The sequence below is a fragment of the Chroicocephalus ridibundus genome, unplaced genomic scaffold (genome assembly GCF_963924245.1).
Source record: "Chroicocephalus ridibundus unplaced genomic scaffold, bChrRid1.1 SCAFFOLD_497, whole genome shotgun sequence".
Lineage (NCBI taxonomy): Eukaryota > Metazoa > Chordata > Aves > Charadriiformes > Laridae > Chroicocephalus > Chroicocephalus ridibundus.
In genome coordinates, this window is record NW_026961455.1 from 44,684 (window position 1) to 64,332 (window position 19,649).

Consider the following 19,649-nt stretch of genomic DNA (forward strand, 5'->3'; position numbering starts at 1 on the left):
TCTATAGGGTGGGTCTATAGGGTCTATAGGGTCTATAGGTCTCGGGGGTGTCACCGTGGGGTCTATAGGGTCTATAGGGTGTCACTATAGGGTGCGTCTATAGGGTCTATAGGTCTCGGGGGTGTCACCGTAGGGTCTATAGGGTCTATAGGGTGTCACTATAGGGTGCGTCTATAGGGTCTATAGGTCTCGGGGGTGTCACCGCAGGTCTATAGGGTCTATAGGATCTATAGGGTGCGTCTGTAGGGTCTATAGGGTGGGTCTATAGGGTCTATAGGGTCTATAGTGTGCGTCTATAGGGCCTATAGGGTCTATAGGGTCTATAGGGTCTATAGGGTCTGTAGGTCTCGGGGCTGGGGGTGCTGTCGGGGGGTGGCACCGGCGTGTCGTCCCCCCCCCACCCCCCCGTGCCCTGTCCCCCGCCGTGTCCCCGCGTCCCCCGGCTGCCCCCCCCGACGGCGTCCCCCCAGCATGGCCCCCCCCCCGCTGGCTGTCCCCTCCCCCAGCTAACGCCCTGCCACCCCCCGTGTCCCCCTGTCACCCCCCGTGTCCCCCTGCCACCACGGGGTGTCCCCGAGCCACCATGGGGTGACCCCGTGCCACCCTGGCCTGTCCCTGTGCCACCATGGGGTGTCCTCGAGCCACCATGGGGTGTCCCCATGCTGCCCCCCGCTGTCCCCGTGCCACCCCAAGGTGTCCCTGTGCCATCCTGGGGTGTCCCCGTGCCACCCCCAGTGTCCCCGTGCCACCACGGGGTGTCCCCAAGCCACCCTGGGGTGTCCCCGTGCCCCCCTGGCCTGTCCCCGTGCCACCCCAAGGTGTCCCTGTGCCACCCCAAGGTGTCCCCGTGCCACCACGGGGTGTCCCCGTGCCACGCCCAGTGTCCCCATGCCACCACGGGGTGTCCCCGTGCCACCCCCAGTGTCCCTGTGCCACCACGGGGTGTCCCCAAGCCCCCCTGTGGTGTCCCCGTGCCCCCCTGGCATGTCCCCGTGCCACCTCAAGGTGTCCCTGTGCCACCCCGGGGTGTCCCCATGCCACCCCCAGTGTCCCCGTGCCACCACGGGGTGTCCCCGTGCCCCCCTGGCATGTCCCCGTGCCACCTCAAGGTGTCCCTGTGCCACCCCGGGGTGTCCCCATGCCACCCCCGGTGTCCCCGTGGCACCACGGGGTGTCCCCGTGCCACCCCTAGTGTCCCTGTGCCACCACGGGGTGTCCCCGAGCCCCCCTGGGGTGTCCCCATGCCCCCCTGGCATGTCCCCGTGCCACCCCAAGGTGTCCCTGTGCCATCCTGGGGTGTCCCCATGCCACCCCCAGTGTCCCCATGCCACCACGGGATGTCCCCGAGCCCCCCTGGGGTGTCCCCGTGCCACCCTGGCCTGTCCCCGTGCCACCTCAAGGTGTCCCTGTGCCACCCCAAGGTGTCCCTGTGCCATCCTGGGGTGTCCCCGTGCCACGCCCAGTGTCCCCATGCCACCACGGGGTGTCCCCGTGCCACCCCTAGTGTCCCTGTGCCACCACGGGGTGTCCCCGAGCCCCCCTGGGGTGTCCCCATGCCCCCCTGGCATGTCCCCGTGCCACCCCAAGGTGTCCCTGTGCCATCCTGGGGTGTCCCCGTGCCACCCCCAGTGTCCCCATGCCACCACGGGGTGTCCCCATGCCACCCCTAGTGTCCCTGTGCCACCACGGGGTGTCCCCGAGCCCCCCTGGGGTGTCCCCATGCCCCCCTGGCATGTCTCCGTGCCACCTCAAGGTGTCCCTGTGCCACCCCAGGGTGTCCCCATGCCACCCCTAGTGTCCCTGTGCCACCACGGGGTGTCCCCGTGCCCCCCTGGCATGTCCCCGTGCCACCCCGGGGTGTCCCCATGCCACCCCCAGTGTCCCCATGCCACCACGGGGTGTCCCCGTGCCCCCCTGGCATGTCCCCATGCCACCCCTAGTGTCCCTGTGCCACCCCGGGGTGTCCCCAAGCCACCCTGGCATGTCCCCAAGCCCCCCTGTGGTGTCCCCGTGCCCCCCCTGGCATGTCCCTGTGCCACCCCGGGGTGTCCCCAACGCCACCCCGGGGTGTCCCCTTCTGTCCGTGTCGTGTCCCCGTGTCCCCCCCCGCCCCGGCGTGGCCTGGCCTCGGCCACCCGTGACGCCGCCTCCCCCCCCCCCCCCGCCCCGCCGTTGTCCCCGTGGTGTCCCCGTCCCCAGGGGAGAAGGTGATGTCGGACGACGAGTTCACGCAGGATCTGTTCCGGCTGCTGCAGCTGCTGTGCGAGGGGCACAACAACGGTGAGGGGACACAGCTATGGGGCAGCGCTATGGGGCGCGGGGGGCCCTGGGGCGGGGAAGGGTCTCTGGGGGACCCGTGGGGCAGGAGAAGGAGCCGTGGAGGACCGTGGGGCAGAAGGAGCCATGGAGCAGGAGAGGCCGCGGGGCGGGCGTGGGGGCTATGGGGCAGCCGTGGGGCGGCGGTAGGGTGGCCGTGGGGCTGGTGTCACCCCATTTCTCCCCCCCCGCCCCTCCCCGCCCCACAGATTTCCAGAACTACCTGCGCACCCAGACGGGGAACACCACCACCATCAACATCATCATCTGCACCGTGGACTACCTGCTGCGCCTGCAGGTAGCCAGCCCCACGGCGCCCCACGGCGCCCCACACCGTGCTCTCCAGCCTGGACCCCGGCCCCCTGACCCCGGCCCTGACACCGACCCCCCCACGGCTCTGCCTCAGCCCCAACCCACCATCCCTGACCCACGTCCCATCCCGGGTCCCCAACCGTCCCCGTGTCCCCACGTCCTCCTGCTGCTGGTGGTCCCCGTGTCCCCGTCCCCGTGTGCTTCTGGTGGTCCCCACGTCCCCGTCCCCGTGTCCTCGTGCTGATGGTGGTCCCCGTGTCCCCATCCCCATGTGCCTCTGGTGGTCCCCATCCCCATGTCCTCGTGCCGCTGGTGGCCCCCATGTCCCCATGCTGTTGATGGTCCCCATCCCCGTGTCCTCATGCTGCTGGTGGTCCCCATGTCCCTGTCCCCGTGTGCTTCTGGTGGTCCCCACGTCCCCGTCCCCGTGTCCCCATGCTGTTGATGGTCCCTGTCCCCATGTCCTCATGCTGATGGTGGTCCCCGTGTCCCCATCCCCGTGTGCTTCTGGTGGTCCCCACATCCCCGTCCCCGTGTCCCCATGCCGATGGTGGTCCCCGTGTCCCCATCCCCGGGTGCTCATGCTCATGGTGGTGCCCATGTCCCCGTCCCCGTGTCCCCATCCCCATGTGCTTCTGGTGGTCCCCATCCCCATGTCCTCGTGCCGCTGGTGGCCCCCATGTCCCCATGCTGTTGATGATCCCCATCCCCATGTCCTCATGCTGCTGGTGGTCCCCGTGTCCCCGTCCCCATGTGCTTCTGGTGGTCCCCGTGTCCCCGTGTCCTCATGCTGCTGGTGGTCCCTGTGTCCCTGTCCCCATGTGCTTCTGGTGGTCCCCACATCCCCATCCCCGTGTCCTCATGCCGATGGTGGTCCCCGTGTCCCCATCCCCATGTGCTTCTGGTGGTCCCCACATCCCCGTCCCCGTGTCCTCATGCCGATGGTGGTCCCCGTGTCCCCATGCCGATGGTGGTCCCCGTGTCCCCATCCCCGTGTGCTCATGCTCATGGTGGTGCCCACGTCCCCGTGTCCCCATCCCCATGTGCTTCTGGTGGTCCCCACATCCCCGTCCCCGTGTCCTCATGCCGATGGTGGTCCCCGTGTCCCCATGCCGATGGTGGTCCCCGTGTCCCCATCCCCGTGTGCTCATGCTCATGGTGGTGCCCACGTCCCCGTGTCCCCATCCCCATGTGCTTCTGGTGGTCCCCACGTCCCCGTCCCCATGTCCTCATGCTGATGGTGGTCCCCCTGTCCCCATCCCCATGTGCTTCTGGTGGTCCCCATCCCCATGTCCTCATGCTGATGGTGGTCCCCACGTCCCCATCCCCGTGTGCTTCTGGTGGTCCCCACGTCCCCATCCCCATGTCCTTGTGCTGCCGTTGGTCCCCGTGTCCCTGTCCCCGTGTGCTTCTGGTGGTCTCCCCACATCCCCATCCCCGTGTTCTCATGTTGCTGGTGGTCCCCACGTCCCCGTCCTGTGTCCTCGTGCTGATGGTGGTCCCCGTGTCCCCATCCCCATGTGCTTCTGGTGGTCTCCCCATGTCCCCACGTCCCCATCCCCGCGTCCTCGTGCTGCCGGTGGTCCCCGTCCCCCCGCCGGTGACGGTGCCCGTCCGGTGGCAGGAGTCCATCAGCGACTTCTACTGGTACTACTCGGGGAAGGACGTCATCGACGAGCAGGGGAAGCGCAACTTCTCCAAGGCCATGGCCGTGGCCAAGCAGGTCTTCAACAGCCTCACCGAGTACATCCAGGTCAGCCCCCCGCGGCCCCCCGCGGCCCCTCGCCAGCACGGCCAGGGGGGACGGGCCCCGCAGCCCCCCCACGATGTCCTTGGGGGGCTGGAGGTGGTGGCCCAAGGTCCTCGGGGTCCCCAGCAGTCGTGGGGTCCTGGGGATCCTGGTGTCCCTGCATGTCCCCGGGAGGTCCCCAAGGACCCTGATGACCCTGGGGGTCCCCTGAGGGTCCCAATGTCCCCAGGAGGTCCCCAAGGACCCTGATGACCCTGAGGGTCCCAATGTCCCCAGGAGATCCCCGAGGACCCCAGTGTCCAAGGGGTTCCGATGTCCCTGGGAGGTCCCCAAGGACCCTGATGACCCTGGGGGTCCCCTGAGGGTCCCAATGTCCCCAGGAGGTCCCCAAGGACCCTGATGACCCTGAGGGTCCCAATGTCCCCGGGAGGTCCCTGAGGACCCTGGTGTCCAAGGGATCCCGATGTCCCCAGGAGGTCCCCAAGGACCCTGATGACCCTGGGGGTCCCAATGTCCCCAGGAGGTCCCCGAGGACCCTGGTGTCCAAGGTGTCCCAATGTCCCCAGGAGATCCCCAAGGACCCTGGTGTCCAAGGTGTCCTGATGTTCCTGGGAGGTCCCCAAGGACCCTGATGACCCTGAGGGTCCCAATGTCCCCAGGAGGTCCCCAAGGACCCTGGTGTCCAAGGTGTCCCAATGTCCCCAGGAGGTCCCCAAGGACCCTGATGACCCTGAGGGTCCCAATGTCCCCGGGAGGTCCCCGAGGACCCTGGTGTCCAAGGTGTCCTGATGTTCCTGGGAGGTCCCCAAGGACCCTGATGACCCTGGGGGTCCCCTGAGGGTCCCAATGTCCCCAGGAGATCCCCGAGGACCCCAGTGTCCAAGGGGTTCCGATGTCCCTGGGAGGTCCCCAAGGACCCTGATGACCCTGGGGGTCCCCTGAGGGTCCCAATGTCCCCAGGAGGTCCCCAAGGACCCTGGTGTCCAAGGTGTCCCAGTGTCCCCAGGAGGTCCCCAAGGACCCTGGTGTCCAAGGGGTCACAATGTCCCTGGGAGGTCCCCAAGGACCCTGATGACCCTGGGGGTCCCCCGAGGGGTTCCCCCGAGGTTCCCAATGTCCCCAGGAGGTCCCCAAGGACCCCGGTGTCCAAGGGGTCCCGAAGTCCCTGGGGGGGGTCCCTGGCGCCATCCCAAGGTCCCCGAAGCCCCTGGAGTCCCCAAGAGCCCCCTCGTCCCCGGGGCACCCAGTGTCCCCGCTGGTGCCAGCACTCCCCAGGGGTCCCGCTCTCCCCGAGGGTCCGCGGAGGGGGGTGGGTGGTCTCCGGGGGTCCGGTGGCCCACGGCCCCTGTGTGTCCCCCCCCCGGCAGGGTCCCTGCACGGGCAACCAGCAGAGCCTGGCCCATAGCCGCCTCTGGGACGCCGTCGTGGGCTTCCTCCACGTCTTCGCCCACATGATGAAGAAACTGGCCCAGGTGGGCGCTGGGGGGGGGGCACTGGGAGCACTGGGAGCAAACACCCCCCCCCCCCACGCCCCCCCCCACCTTTACTAACCCGCTGCCCCCCTCCCTGCTGTCCCCAAGGGTGGGAGGGTTGGGGGACAAACCCAGTGGCATCGGCAGCCCCGTGTCCCATCCCCCCCCCCCACCCCGGGACACCCTAAGGACCCCCCCACACCCCCCCCCTCCCACCCCGAGATGATGGCGGGGGGGCGGCGGGGGGGGGGGGGAGGGGAACGGGACGCGACGCCCCGGTGACACCCCCGAGAGTCGGCTCTGACGGACCTTTCCGACCCCCCCCCCACCCCCCCCCACCCCCTAACCCCCCCCCCACCCCCTACCCCGTCCCCCCCCCCCAACTGCCACCAGATGGGCCAAACGCCGGGACCCCGGAATGGGCGTAAGCACCCCCCCGCCATGTCCCCCCCCCCCCACTTTTCCGCCGCTGCATGGCCTCGCTAACCATCCCCCCCCCCGCCAAGCATGGCAACCCCCCCCCCACCCCCCCCCACCCCAAGCTTGGGTTGCGTGCGCGTTTTTGGGGGGTGGGGGGATGGGGGGGCCACCACCCACCCCGTGTCTTCTCGTGGCGCGAGAGCGGTGCCGGAGCGGGTCGTGCCCCCAGGTAAAAGGCGGGGGGGGGGTTGTTGGGGGGGGGTTGGGGGGGGGGTGACGGCGTTGTTGGGGGGGGAGGGGGGGGGGGGTCACCTCGGGCTCACGGGGGCTGTGTGTGTGTCCCCCCCCCCAGGACTCCAGCCAGATCGGGCTGCTGAAGGAGCTGCTGGACCTGCAGAAGGACATGGTGGTGATGCTGCTCTCCCTGCTGGAAGGTGACGTCCCCTCGGCTCTGTGTCCCCCCTCGTCCCCGTCCCCCCCCACCGTGTCCCACCCACCCCCACCACCACCCAACCCCGACTCACGGGTGTCCCAACGTCCCCCTGCCACCAGGGTGTTCCCCACCACCCGTGGTGGCCCCACGCCGCTTGAGGTGCCCCTTGACCACCCAAGGTGTCCCCTCATTCTCCATGGTGTCCCTTGACCATCCGAGGTGTCCCTTGACCACCCAAGGTGTCCCCCATCCCTCAGGGCGTCCCCTTTCTCTCCAGGGTGTTCCCCACCACCCGTGGTGGTCCCACGCCACCTGAGGTGTCCCTTGACCACCCAAGGTGTCCCCCATCCCTCAGGGCGTCCCCTTGCTCTCCATGGTGTTCCCCACCACCCGTGGTGGCCCCACGCCGCTTGAGGTGTCCCTTGACCATCCGAGGTGTCCCCCGTCCCTCAGGGCGTCCCCTTGCTCTCCAAGGTGTTCCCCACCACCCGAGGTGGCCCCACGCCGCTTGAGGTGTCCCTTGACCACCCAAGGTGTCCGTTGACCATCCAAGGTGTCCCCCGACCACCCAAGGGGTCCCCCGTCCCTCGGGGCGTCCCCTTGCTCTCCAGGGTGTTCCCACCACCCGTGGTGGCCCCACGCCGCTTGAGGCGCCCTTTGACCATCCAAGGTGTCCCTTGACCACCCAAGGGGTCCCCCGTCCCTCGGGGCGTCCCCTTGCTCTCCAAGGTGTTCCCCACCACCCGTGGTGGCCCCACGCCACCCGAGGTGTCCATTGACCACCCAAGGTGTCCCCCGTCCCTCAGGGCGTCCTCTTGCTCTCCAGGGTGTTCCCACCACCCGTGGTGGCCCCACGCCGCTTGAGGTGTCCCTTGACCATCCGAGGTGTCCCTTGACCACCCAAGGGGTCCCCCATCCCTCAGGGCGTCCCCTTTCTCTCCAGGGTGTTCCCCACCACCCGTGGTGGTCCCACGCCACCTGAGGTGTCCCTTGACCACCCAAGGGGTCCCCCATCCCTCAGGGCGTCCCCTTTCTCTCCAGGGTGTTCCCCACCACCCGTGGTGGCCCCACGCCACCTGAGGTGTCCCTTGACCACCCAAGGTGTCCCCCATCCCTCAGGGCGTCCCCTTGCTCTCCATGGTGTTCCCCACCACCCGTGGTGGCCCCACACCACTTGAGGTGTCCCTTGACCACCCAAGGGGTCCCCCGTCCCTCGGGGTGTCCCCTTGCTCTCCAGGGTGTTCCCCACCACCCGTGGTGGCCCCACGCCACTTGAGGTGTCCCTTGACCATCCAAGGCGTCCCCTCATTCTCCAGGGTGTCCCTTGACCACCCGGGGTGTCCCCCGTCCCTCAGGGCGTCCCCTTGCTCTCCAGGGTGTTCCCCACCACCCGTGGTGGCCCCACGCCGCTTGAGGTGGCCCTTGACCACCCAAGGTGTCCCCCGTCCCTCGGGGCATCCCCTTGCTCTCCAGGGTGTTCCCCACCACCCGTGGTGGCCCCACGCCACTTGAGGTGTCCCTTGACCACCCAAGGGGTCCCCCGTCCCTCAGGGCGTCCCCTTGCTCTCCAGGGTGTTCCCCACCACCCGTGGTGGCCCCACGCCACTTGAGGTGCCCCTTGACCATCCAAGGTGTCCCCTCACTCTCCAGGGTGTCCCTTGACCACCCGGGGTGTCCCCCGTCCCTCAGGGCGTCCCCTTGCTCTCCAAGGTGTTCCCCACCACCCGTGGTGGCCCCACGCTGCTTGAGGTGGCCCTTGACCATCCAAGGTGTCCCCCGTCCCTCAGGGCGTCCCCTTGCTCTCCAGGGTGTTCCCACCACCCATGGTGGCCCCATGCCGCTTGAGGTGCCCCTTGACCATCCAAGGTGCCCCTTGACCATCCAAGGTGTCCCCTCACTCTCCAGGGTGTCCCTTGACCACCCGGGGTGTCCCCCGTCCCTTGGGGTGTCCCCCGTCCCTCAGGGCGTCCCCTTGCTCTCCAGGGTGTTCCCCACCACCCGTGGTGGCCCCACGCCGCTTGAGGTGTCTGCGTCCACCTGGGGCATCCCTTGCCACCAGGGCTGTCCCCGTGCTCTCCCGGGTGTCCCCAGCCGCCCCACAGCACCCCCGGACCTGATGGAACCTCCTTCTCCTCCACAGGCAACGTGGTGAACGGGACCATCGCCCGGCAGATGGTGGACATGCTGGTGGAGTCCTCCAGCAACGTCACCATGATCCTCAAGTTCTTCGACATGTTCCTGAAGCTGCGGGACATCGTGTCCTCGGACGCCTTCCGCGACTACGTCTCGGACCCGCGAGGTCTCATCTCCAAGAAGGACTTCCAGAAGGCGATGGACAGCCAGAAGCAATACGAACCCGCCGAGATCCAGTTCCTCCTCTCCTGCTCCGAGGCGGACGAGAACGAGATGATCGACGTGGAAGCCTTCGCCGGCCGCTTCCAAGAGCCCGCCCGCGACATCGGTTTCAACGTGGCCGTGCTCCTCACCAACCTCTCGGAGCACGTGCCCCACGACCAACGCCTGCGCACCTTCTTGGAGCAGGCGGCCAGCATCTTGGAGTACTTCCGCCCGTTCCTGGGGCGGATCGAGATCATGGGGGCGGCTCGGAGGATCGAGCGCCTCTACTTCGAGATCAGCGCCGCCAACAAGGCGCAGTGGGAGATGCCGCAGGTGAAGGAGTCCAAGCGCCAGTTCATCTTCGACGTGGTCAACGAAGGGGGGGAGGCCGAGAAGATGGAGCTCTTCGTCAACTTCTGCGAGGACACCATCTTCGAGATGCAGATCGCCTCCCGCCTCTCCGAGGAGGAACCCCCCCGCGAAGGAGAGGAGGACGAGGAGCAGGAGGAAGAAGAGGAAACCCCCGACCCCGCCGGCCCCCCGCCCCCCGCCGAACCCGCCTCGGCTTTCGGGGAGCTGCTGGCGGGGGCCGGGGGGTTGCGGCGTTTCTTGGGCTCCCCTCAAATGTGGCGGCGCCGGTTGCGGCGGTTGCGCCGGCGGCCCGCCCGGGAGCTGGCTTGGGCGGCGGGGGCGGCCGCCGGCCGGGCCGCGCTGGGGGCGGTTCTGGGGGGCTGGGGGGTGCTGGGGGCCGTGGGGCAACTGGCCTGGACCTCACTTTTCGGCGGGGGGCTAGTGGAAGGGGCGCAGCGGCTGGCCCTGGCCGAGCTCTTGGCCAGCATGCCCGACCCCACTCAGGACGCCGTGGGGGGCGGCGAGGCCGGGGGGGAGGCGGGGGGTGAGGAAGGGGGTCCCGAAGACCCCGTCCCCCCGCCCGCCCCCCACTCGCCACAGCCCCCCGAGGAGGAGGAGGAGGAGGAGGAGGCGGCCAGGGGAGAGACGACGGCGGCGGCGGCGGCGGCGCCGGTGGCGGGTTTCGGGGTGCGGAAGGAGCCCGGGCACTATCGGCTGGCGGCCCCCGACGCTCCGGGGGGGCTGGGGGACATCGGGGAGCCCCCCGCCGCCGAGCCCCCCACCCCCGAGGGCACCCCCATCCTCCGCAGGAAGATTGGGGTAGGTGGGGAGGGTCCCTATGGATGCTGGGGGTCTCTGGGGGGGGGGGCAGGACCCCAGGGGACCCCTATGGGGGGTAGGATGCTTGGGGGGGGGTCCCTGTAGGGGGGCAGAAGGATGGTAGGGGTCTCTATGGGGGGGGCAGGACCCCAGGGGACCCCTATGGGGGGTAGGATGCTGGGGGGGGTCCCTATGGGGGGGGGTCAGGATGCCTGGGCTCCCTGGGGGGGGAGGTAGAAGGATGCTGGGGGTCTCTACGGGGGGGTGGGACCCCTATGGGGGGTAGGATGCTGGGGGGGGGTGTCCCTTTGGGGGGGCAGAAGGATGGTAGGGGTCTCTATGGGGGGGGCAGGACCCCAGGGGACCCCTATGGGGGGTAGGATGCTTGGGGGGGGGTCCCTGTAGGGGGGCAGAAGGATGGTAGGGGTCTCTATGGGGGGGGCAGGACCCCAGGGGACCCCTGTGGGGGGTGGGATGCTGGGGGGGGGGGGTCCCTATGGGGGGGCAGAAGGATGGTAGGGGTCTCTATGGGGGGGGCAGGACCCCAGGGGACCCCTATGGGGGCTAGGATGCTGGGGGGGGTCCCTATGGGGGGGGGGTCAGGATGCCTGGGCTCCCTGGGGGGGGAGGTAGAAGGATGCTGGGGGTCTCTATGGGGAGGAAGGACCCCTATGGGGCAGCAAGACCCTGGGGGGGGGGGGTGTCCCTGGGGGGGGCTCCCTATTGGGGGGGTGGGGGGCAGGACTCTGGGCTCCCTCCCAGCAGTGGGGAGCAGAGGGGGGGGGTCCCCAACCCCCTGCTCCCTATGGGCCCGGCCAGCCCGAGCGGGGCTTTGGGGGGGGGGGGGGGGGGGGTTGGGGGGCAGTGTGTCTTCCCCACCCCCCCCCGGGCCTGATCCTGGCTCCCCCCACAGGAGGCCGGGGAGGAGGTGGGGGAGGAGGAGGAGGCGCGGAAGGAAGAGGAGCCGGCGGGAGAGACGGAAAAAGCCGAGTGAGTGGGGGGGGGGGGGCGGGGGGCACGGCCCCACGGGGGCTGTGGGGTGGGTTGAGGGTCCTGGTGGATCTGTGGGGTGGCTCCGTGGCCCCGCTGGGGCTGTAGGCTTGGTCTGGGGCCCCCTTGGAGCTATGGGGCGGGTCCATGGTCCCGTTGGAGCTATGGGGTGGTTCCATGGCCCCATTGGGGCTGTAGGGGGGGTCCATGGCCCCGTTGGATCTATGGGGCAGGTCCATGGTTCCATTGGAGCTATGGGGTGGTTCCATGGCCCCATTGGGGCTGTAGGGGGGGTCCATGGCCCCGTTGGATCTATGGGGCAGGTCCATGGTCCCATTGGAGCTATGGGGTGGTTCCATGGCCCCATTGGGGCTGTAGGGGGGGTCCATGGCCCCGTTGGATCTATGGGGCAGGTCCATGGCCCCATTGGAGCTATGGGGTGGTTCCATGGCCCCATTGGGGCTGTAGGGGGGGTCCATGGCCCCCTTGGAGCTATGGGGCAGGTCCATGGCCCCATTGGAGCTATGGGGTGGTTCCATGGCCCCATTGGGGCTGTAGGGGGGGTCCATGGCCCCGTTGGATCTATGGGGCAGGTCCATGGTCCCATTGGAGCTATGGGGTGGTTCCATGGCCCCATTGGGGCTGTAGGGGGGGTCCATGGCCCCGTTGGATCTATGGGGCAGGTCCATGGTCCCATTGGAGCTATGGGGTGGTTCCATGGCCCCATTGGGGCTGTAGGGTGGGTCCATGGCCCCGTTGGATCTATGGGGCGGGTCCATGGTCCCATTGGAGCTATGGGGGAGATCCATGGCCCCATTGGGGCTGTAGGGTGGGTCCATGGCCCCGTTGGATCTATGGGGCAGGTCCATGGTCCCATTGGAGCTATGGGGTGGTTCCATGGCCCCATTGGGGCTGTAGGGGGGGTCCATGGCCCCGTTGGATCTATGGGGCAGGTCCATGGTCCCATTGGAGCTATGGGGTGGTTCCATGGCCCCATTGGGGCTGTAGGGTGGGTCCATGGTCTCATTGGATCTATGGGGTGGTTCCATGGCCCCATTGGGCCTGTAGGTGGGTCCCTGGCCCCGGTGGATCTATGGGGCGGGTCCATGGCCCCACTGGGGCTGTAGGTGGGTCCCTGGCCGCATTGGAGCCATGGGGTGGGTCCACAGCCCTACTTCCATGACCATGGGTCACGGTTCCATGGGGCTGTGGGGTGCTTCCATGGCCCTGTTGGGGCTGTGGGGCGGGTCCCTGGCCCTGTTGGATCTATGGGGCAGGTCCATGGTCCCATTGGAGCTATGGGGTGGTTCCATGGCCCCATTGGGGCTGTAGGGTGGGTCCATGGCCCCGTTGGATCTATGGGGCAGGTCCATGGTCCCATTGGAGCTATGGGGTGGTTCCATGGCCCCATTGGGGCTGTAGGGGGGGTCCATGGCCCCGTTGGATCTATGGGGCAGGTCCATGGTTCCATTGGAGCTATGGGGTGGTTCCATGGCCCCATTGGGGCTGTAGGGGGGGTCCATGGCCCCGTTGGATCTATGGGGCAGGTCCATGGTCCCATTGGAGCTATGGGGTGGTTCCATGGCCCCATTGGGGCTGTAGGGGGGGTCCATGGCCCCCTTGGAGCTATGGGGCAGGTCCATGGCCCCATTGGAGCTATGGGGTGGTTCCATGGCCCCATTGGGGCTGTAGGGGGGGTCCATGGCCCCGTTGGATCTATGGGGCAGGTCCATGGTCCCATTGGAGCTATGGGGTGGTTCCATGGCCCCATTGGGGCTGTAGGGGGGGTCCATGGCCCCGTTGGATCTATGGGGCAGGTCCATGGTCCCATTGGAGCTATGGGGTGGTTCCATGGCCCCATTGGGGCTGTAGGGTGGGTCCATGGCCCCGTTGGATCTATGGGGCGGGTCCATGGTCCCATTGGAGCTATGGGGGAGATCCATGGCCCCATTGGGGCTGTAGGGTGGGTCCATGGCCCCGTTGGATCTATGGGGCAGGTCCATGGTCCCATTGGAGCTATGGGGTGGTTCCATGGCCCCATTGGGGCTGTAGGGGGGGTCCATGGCCCCGTTGGATCTATGGGGCAGGTCCATGGTCCCATTGGAGCTATGGGGTGGTTCCATGGCCCCATTGGGGCTGTAGGGTGGGTCCATGGTCTCATTGGATCTATGGGGTGGTTCCATGGCCCCATTGGGCCTGTAGGTGGGTCCCTGGCCCCGGTGGATCTATGGGGCGGGTCCATGGCCCCACTGGGGCTGTAGGTGGGTCCCTGGCCGCATTGGAGCCATGGGGTGGGTCCACAGCCCTACTTCCATGACCATGGGTCACGGTTCCATGGGGCTGTGGGGTGCTTCCATGGCCCTGTTGGGGCTGTGGGGCGGGTCCCTGGCCCTGTTGGATCTATGGGGCGGGTCCCTGGCCCCACTGGGGCTGCAGGTGGGTCCCTGGCCCCGTTGGCGCCATGGGGCGGGTCCTTGGCCCTACTTCCATGACCCTTCCGTGGGCCATGGTTCCACGGGGCGGCCGTGGGGTGGGTCCGTGGTCCCGCTGGAGGCCCCCACCCTGACCCGGCCGCTCCCCCCCCCGCCCCGTCCCCAGCACGGAGAACGGGGAGAAGGCCGGGGCCGAGGGGGCCGAGGGGGGGCCGGAGCCCGTGGCCCCCCAGAAGAGGCGGAAATCGGTGCCCCGGGAGCGCAAGGAGCCGCCGGCCGAGGGAGCCTTCGAGTTCTGGGCCGAGCTGGAGGTCCAGAGGGTCAAATTCCTGGTACGGAATTTTGGGGACAGGTTGGGGGGGGGGGGGGGGGGGACCACCACACACGGACGACGACTTTTTTGGTTGGGGGGGGGTGGGGGGCAGGACCCCCATTCCCTGAGCGCGGCGACCTTCATCCCCGCGGGCGAGCCGGCCACCAGCCCCCATCAATGGGGATGGATGGACCCTGGGTGGGTGCCGGGGGGTGGGGTGGGGGGGGGGACGGGACGGGACCACCCCCCCCCCCAACCTGAGCGTTGTGTCCATCTGTCCTTCCCCCCCCCCCGGCGCAGAACTACCTGTCCAGGAACTTCTACAACCTGCGGTTCCTGGCGCTCTTCCTCGCCTTCGCCATCAACTTCATCCTCCTCTTCTACAAGGTCTTTGGCGGGGGGACGGAGCACCCCCGGTCCCTATAGAGGGGGGTTTAGGATGGGGTGGGGGGGGCCCCAGACCCCCTGTGTCCCCATGGAGGGGGGTGTGGGACAAGGTGGGGGCGCCCCAGGGGGCAACCCTTCCATGGAGGGGGGGTTTAGGGTGGGGTGGGGGCACCCAGACCCCTGTGTCCCCATGGAGGGGGGGTTTGGGATGTGGTGGGGGGCCCCAGACCCCTGTGTCCCCATAGAGGGGGGTTTAGGATGGGGTGGGGGCACCCCAGACCCCCCTGTGTCCCCATAAAGGTGGGGTTTAGGATGGGGTGGGGGCACCCTGAACCCTGTGTCCCCATGGAGGGGGGGTTTAGGATGGGGTGGGGGCACCCAGACCCCTGTGTCCCCATAGAGGGGGGTTTAGGATGGGGTGGGGGCACCCCAGACCCCCTGTGTCCCCATGGAGGGGGGGTTTGGGATGGGGTGGGGGCACCCCAGACCCCCCTGTGTCCCCATGGAGGGGGGGTTTAGGATGGGGTGGGGGCACCCTGACCCCCTGTGTCCCCATGGAGGGGGGGTTTAGGATGGGGTGGGGGCACCCTGACCCCTGTGTCCCCATGGAGGGGGGGTTTGGGATGGGGTGGGGGCACCCCAGACCCCTGTGTCACCATGGAGGGGGGTTTAGAATGGGGTGGGGGCACCCCAGACCCCCTGTGTCACCATGGAGGGGGGTTTAGAATGGGGTGGGGGCACCCCAGACCCCCTGTGTCCCCGTAGAGGGGGGTTTAGGGTGGGGTGGGGGCACCCCAGACCCCTGGGCTTTTATTGGGGGAGGGGGGGGGGGTTAGGGTGGGGTGGGGGCACCCCAGACCCCCCTGTGTCCCCATGGAGGGGGGGTTTGGGATGGGGTGGGGGCACCCTGACCCCCCTGTGTCCCCATGGAGGGGGGGTTTGGGATGGGGTGGGGGCACCCCAGACCCCTGGGCTTTTATTGGGGGGGGGGGGGGTTTAGGATGGGGTGGGGGCACCCCAGACCCCCTGTGTCCCCATGGAGGGGGGGTTTGGGATGGGGTGGGGGCACCCCAGACCCCCCTGTGTCCCCATAGAGGGGGGTTTAGGATGGGGTGGGGGCACCCCAGACCCCCTGTGTCCCCATGGAGGGGGGGTTTAGGATGGGATGGGGGCACCCCAGACCCCTGTGTCCCCATGGAGGGGGGGGTTAGGATGGGGTGGGGGCACCCTGACCCCTGTGTCCCCATGGAGGGGGGGGTTTGGGATGGGGTGGGGGCACCCCAGACCCCTGTGTCCCCATAGAGGGGGGTTTGGGATGGGGTGGGGGCACCCTGACCCCTGTGTCCCCATAGAGGGGGGTTTGGGATGGGGTGGGGACACCCTGGACTCCTGGTTTGGGGAGGGGGGGTTGGCACAGAGAGGGTCCCTTTGGGGGGCGGGGGGGGCAGGCTCCCAAGACGCCCCCCCCCAGCAAAGCGCTGGGGTTCGCGGGTGCCGCCAAGGCTCCTCGCCCCCCAATTTTTTACCTCCCCCCCCCCCCCAGGTGTCGGAGCACCCCCCCGGCGCGGAGGAGGCGGCGGAGGGCTCGGGGCTGGGGGCGGCGGCGGCCGAAGGCTCCGGGGGGGTGGCGGGGGGGGGTGAGGAAGAGGAGGAGGAGGAGAGCGTGGTCTATTACTTCCTGGAGGAGAGCACGGGCTACATGCAGCCGGCGCTGCAGGGGCTGGCCCTGGCCCACACCCTCGTCGCCTTCCTCTGCATCATCGGCTACAACTGCCTCAAGGTGCGCCCGGCCACGCCCCGCCACGCCCCGCCACGCCCGGCCACGCCCGGCCACGCCCCGCCTCATCCCAGCCCCCCCCCCCCCCTCCTCCTCCTCCTCCTCCTCCCCGCTTGGCGCCCCCGGCTCTGCCCGGGGGAACCCCGGCCCCGGCCACGCCCCGCCCCTGGACACGCCCATCCCGGCCACGCCCACCCCCGGCCACGCCCACCCGCCCCGTTTGGCACCACCCCCCCCGGCCACGCCCGGCCGCGCCCATCCGCCCCTGGGCCATCGGCCGTCTGTCCCTGAGGCTGTCCCCACCTCCCCCGGGGCTGTCCCCGTGTCCCCACTCAACCCTGTCCCCCAGGGTTGTCACCGTGTCCCCACCTGACCCCGTGTCCCCATGTCCCCACCTGACCCCATGCCCATGTCCCCACCTGACCTCGTGTCCCCGTGTCCCCACCCGACCCCGTCCCCGTGTCCCCACCTGACCCCATGGCCCCGTGTCCCCACCTGACCCCGTGTCCCCATGTCCCCACCTGACCCCACATCCCTGTGTCCCCACCTGACCCCGTGTCCCCATGTCCCCACCTGACCCCACATCCCCGTGTCCCCACCTGACCCCGTGTCCCCGTGTCCCCACCTGACCCCATGCCCATGTCCCCACCTGACCTCGTGTCCCCGTGTCCCCACCTGACCCCGTGTCCCCATGTCCCCACCTGACTCTGTGTCCCCATGTCCCCACCTGACCCCGTCCCCCAGGGTTGTCACCGTGTCCCCACCTGACCCAATGTCCCCATGACCCCACCTGACCCTGTCCCCCTGTCCCTGTGTCCCCACCTGACCCCGTGTCCCCTGTCCCCACCTGACCCCATGTCCCCACCTGACCCCGTCCCCGTGTCCCCACCTGACCCCATGGCCCCGTGTCCCCACCTGACCCCGTGTCCCCGTGTCCCCACCTGACCCCACGTCCCCATGTCCCCATGCCCATGTCCCCACCTGACCCCGTGTCCCCGTGTCCCCACCTGACCCCATCCTGTGTCCCCACCTGACCCTGTCCCCCAGGGCTGTCCCCGTGTCCCCACCTGACCCCGTGTCCCCATGTCCACACCTGACCCTGTCCCCATGTCCCTGTGTCCCCATCTGACCCCATCCCCCACGCCTGTTCCCATGTCCCCACCTGCCCCCGTCCCTGCCTCCCCATGTCCCCGTGTCCCCGCCTGACCCCATCCCCGTGTCCCCGCCTGACCCCGTCCCCCTGTCCCCGTGTCCCCATGTCCCCACCTGCCCCCCTGTCCCACCTGACCCCGTGTCCCTGTGTCCCCACCTGACCCTGTGTCCCCACCTGACCCCGTGTCCCGTGTCCCCACCTGATCCCGTTCCCCCATGTCCCCACCTGCCCCCCTGTCCCACCTGACCCCGTGTCCCCGTGTCCCCACCTGCCCCCGTGTCCCCACCTGCCCCCGTGTCCCCGTGTCCCCACCTGCCCCCGTGTCCCCCCTGACCCCGTGTCCCCGTGTCCCCACCTGTCCCCGTGTCCCACCTGACCCCGTGTCCCCACCTGCCCCCGTGTCCCCATGTCCCCACCTGCCCCCGTGTCCCCACCTGTCCCCGTGTCCCCCCTGACCCCGTGTCCCCGTGTCCCCAGATCCCGCTGGTGATCTTCAAGCGGGAGAAGGAGGTCGCTCGGCGCCTGGAGTTCTCGGGGCTCTACATCACGGAGCAGCCGCCCGACGACGACGTCAAGGGCCAGTGGGACCGGCTGGTGCTCAACGCCCAGTACGGGGGGGCCGGGGGGGTCCAAGGGGGGCCAGTGGGACCGGCTGGTGCTCAACGCCCAGTACGGGGGGGCCGGGGGGGGCCTGGGGGGGTCCAAGGGGGCCAGTGGGACCGGCTGGTGCTCAACGCCCAGTACGGGGGGGGCCGGGGGGGGCCTGGGGGGGGTCCAAGGGGGCCAGTGGGACCGGCTGGTGCTCAACGCCCAGTACGGGGGGGCCGGGGGGGGCCTGGGGGGGTCCAAGGGGGCCAGTGGGACCGGCTGGTGCTCAACGCCCCAGTACGGGGGGGCCGGGGGGGGCCTGGGGGGGTCCAAGGGGGCCAGTGGGACCGGCTGGTGCTCAACGCCCAGTACGGGGGGGCCGGGGGGGGCCTGGGGGGGGGCTGGGGGGGTCCAAGGGGGCCAGTGGGACCGGCTGGTGCTCAACGCCCAGTACGGGGGGGGCCGGGGGGGGCCTGGGGGGGTCCCTGGGGGTGTCCTGCAGGGGGTCTGGGGGGGACCAGTGGGACCAGCTGGTGCCCAACTCCCAGTACAGGGGGTGGTCTGGGGGGGGGTCTGGAGGGTTTGGGGGGGTCCTGGGGGGGGTCCTGGGGGGGTCTGGAGGGGTCCGGGGGGGCAGTGGGACCGGCTGGTGCCCAACGCCCAGTACAGGGGGTCTGGGGGGGGTCTGGAGGGTTTGGGGGGGTCCTGGGGGTGTCTGGAGGGGTCCGGGGGGGACCAGTGGGACCGGCTGGTGCCCAACTCTCCCAGTACAGGGGGTCTGGGGGGGGTCTGGAGGGTTTGGGGGGGTCCTGGGGGTGTCTGGAGGGGTCTGGGGGGGACCAGTGGGACCAGCTGGTGCCCAACTCCCAGTACAGGGGGTCTGGGGGGGGGTCTGGAGGGTCTGGGGGGGTCCTGGGGGGGGTCCTGGGGGGGTCTGGAGGGGTCCAGGGGGGCAGTGGGACCGGCTGGTGCTCAGTGCCCAGTACAGGGGGCCTGGGGGGGGGGGGCCAGGAGGGTCTGGGGGGCTCCTGGAGGGCTCCTGGGGAGGGTCTGGGGGGGCCAGTGAGACCAGCTGGTCCCCAATTCCCAGTACAGGGTCCTGGGGGGTCCTGGGGGGGGCAGTGGGACCAGCTGGTGCCCAATTCCCAGTACAGGGGGCCTGGGAGGGTCCTAGTGGGGTCCTGGGGGGGGGCTGGGGGGGGGGCGCTTCTGGGGGTGTCCTGAGGGGGTCTGGGGGGGGGGGCCAGGAGGGTCTGGGGAGCTCCTGGAGGGGTCCGGGGGGCTCCTGGGGGGTCCTGGGGGGGGGGCCAGTGGGACCAGCTGGTGCTCAGTGCCCAGTATGGGGGGGACAGGGGGTGTCCTGGGGGGGGGGGGGGGTCCGGAGGCGGGGGGGGGGGGGGCAGGCAGTGGGCCAAGGCCCAGTATGGGGGTCCTGGGGTGGGGGGGGGGGTGGGGGGGGGGGGGTCCTGGGTGACGGGTGGGACCAGTTGTGGGTCGTCCCCCCCCGGCGCGTCGTACCCCCCCCCCCCCCAACTCCCTCCCCCGAGCCAGATGTGGCTGCTGAGGTTGGGGGGGAGGTGGCGGGGTGGCGGGGGGGGGGGGGACACACACAGCACAACGCCCCCCCCCCCCAACACCCCCCCCCCCGCCCCCCCCTTGTCCCCTCAGGTCCTTCCCCAGCAACTACTGGGACAAATTCGTCAAGAGGAAGGTGAGGGGGGGGGGGGAAACGCAGGCACGGGAAGGGGGGGGGGGGGGGTGGCAGCCTGATGGAGCGTGTGTGTGTCCCCCCCCCCGTC

The 19,649-nt window shown here is 69.8% G+C and overlaps 1 protein-coding gene across 1 annotated transcript in view; it reads left to right on the plus strand.

Moving 5' to 3' along the window:
• Positions 1 to 19,570, plus strand: part of LOC134509431 (ryanodine receptor 1-like) — a gene marked incomplete at its 3' end in the record, with an annotated part of 64,090 nt that extends 44,520 nt beyond the window's left edge. Inside the window, exons 25-36 of the mRNA XM_063321966.1 lie at positions 2,200 to 2,280; positions 2,526 to 2,614; positions 4,253 to 4,381; positions 5,746 to 5,850; positions 6,623 to 6,704; positions 8,844 to 10,210; positions 11,124 to 11,200; positions 13,799 to 13,964; positions 14,246 to 14,332; positions 15,876 to 16,112; positions 17,740 to 17,870; positions 19,519 to 19,570. Of these exons, the coding sequence (XP_063178036.1) occupies positions 2,200 to 2,280; positions 2,526 to 2,614; positions 4,253 to 4,381; positions 5,746 to 5,850; positions 6,623 to 6,704; positions 8,844 to 10,210; positions 11,124 to 11,200; positions 13,799 to 13,964; positions 14,246 to 14,332; positions 15,876 to 16,112; positions 17,740 to 17,870; positions 19,519 to 19,570 (2,603 nt within the window). The remainder of the gene's footprint in view (positions 1 to 2,199; positions 2,281 to 2,525; positions 2,615 to 4,252; positions 4,382 to 5,745; positions 5,851 to 6,622; positions 6,705 to 8,843; positions 10,211 to 11,123; positions 11,201 to 13,798; positions 13,965 to 14,245; positions 14,333 to 15,875; positions 16,113 to 17,739; positions 17,871 to 19,518) is intronic.
• Positions 19,571 to 19,649: the final 79 nt, after the last annotated feature.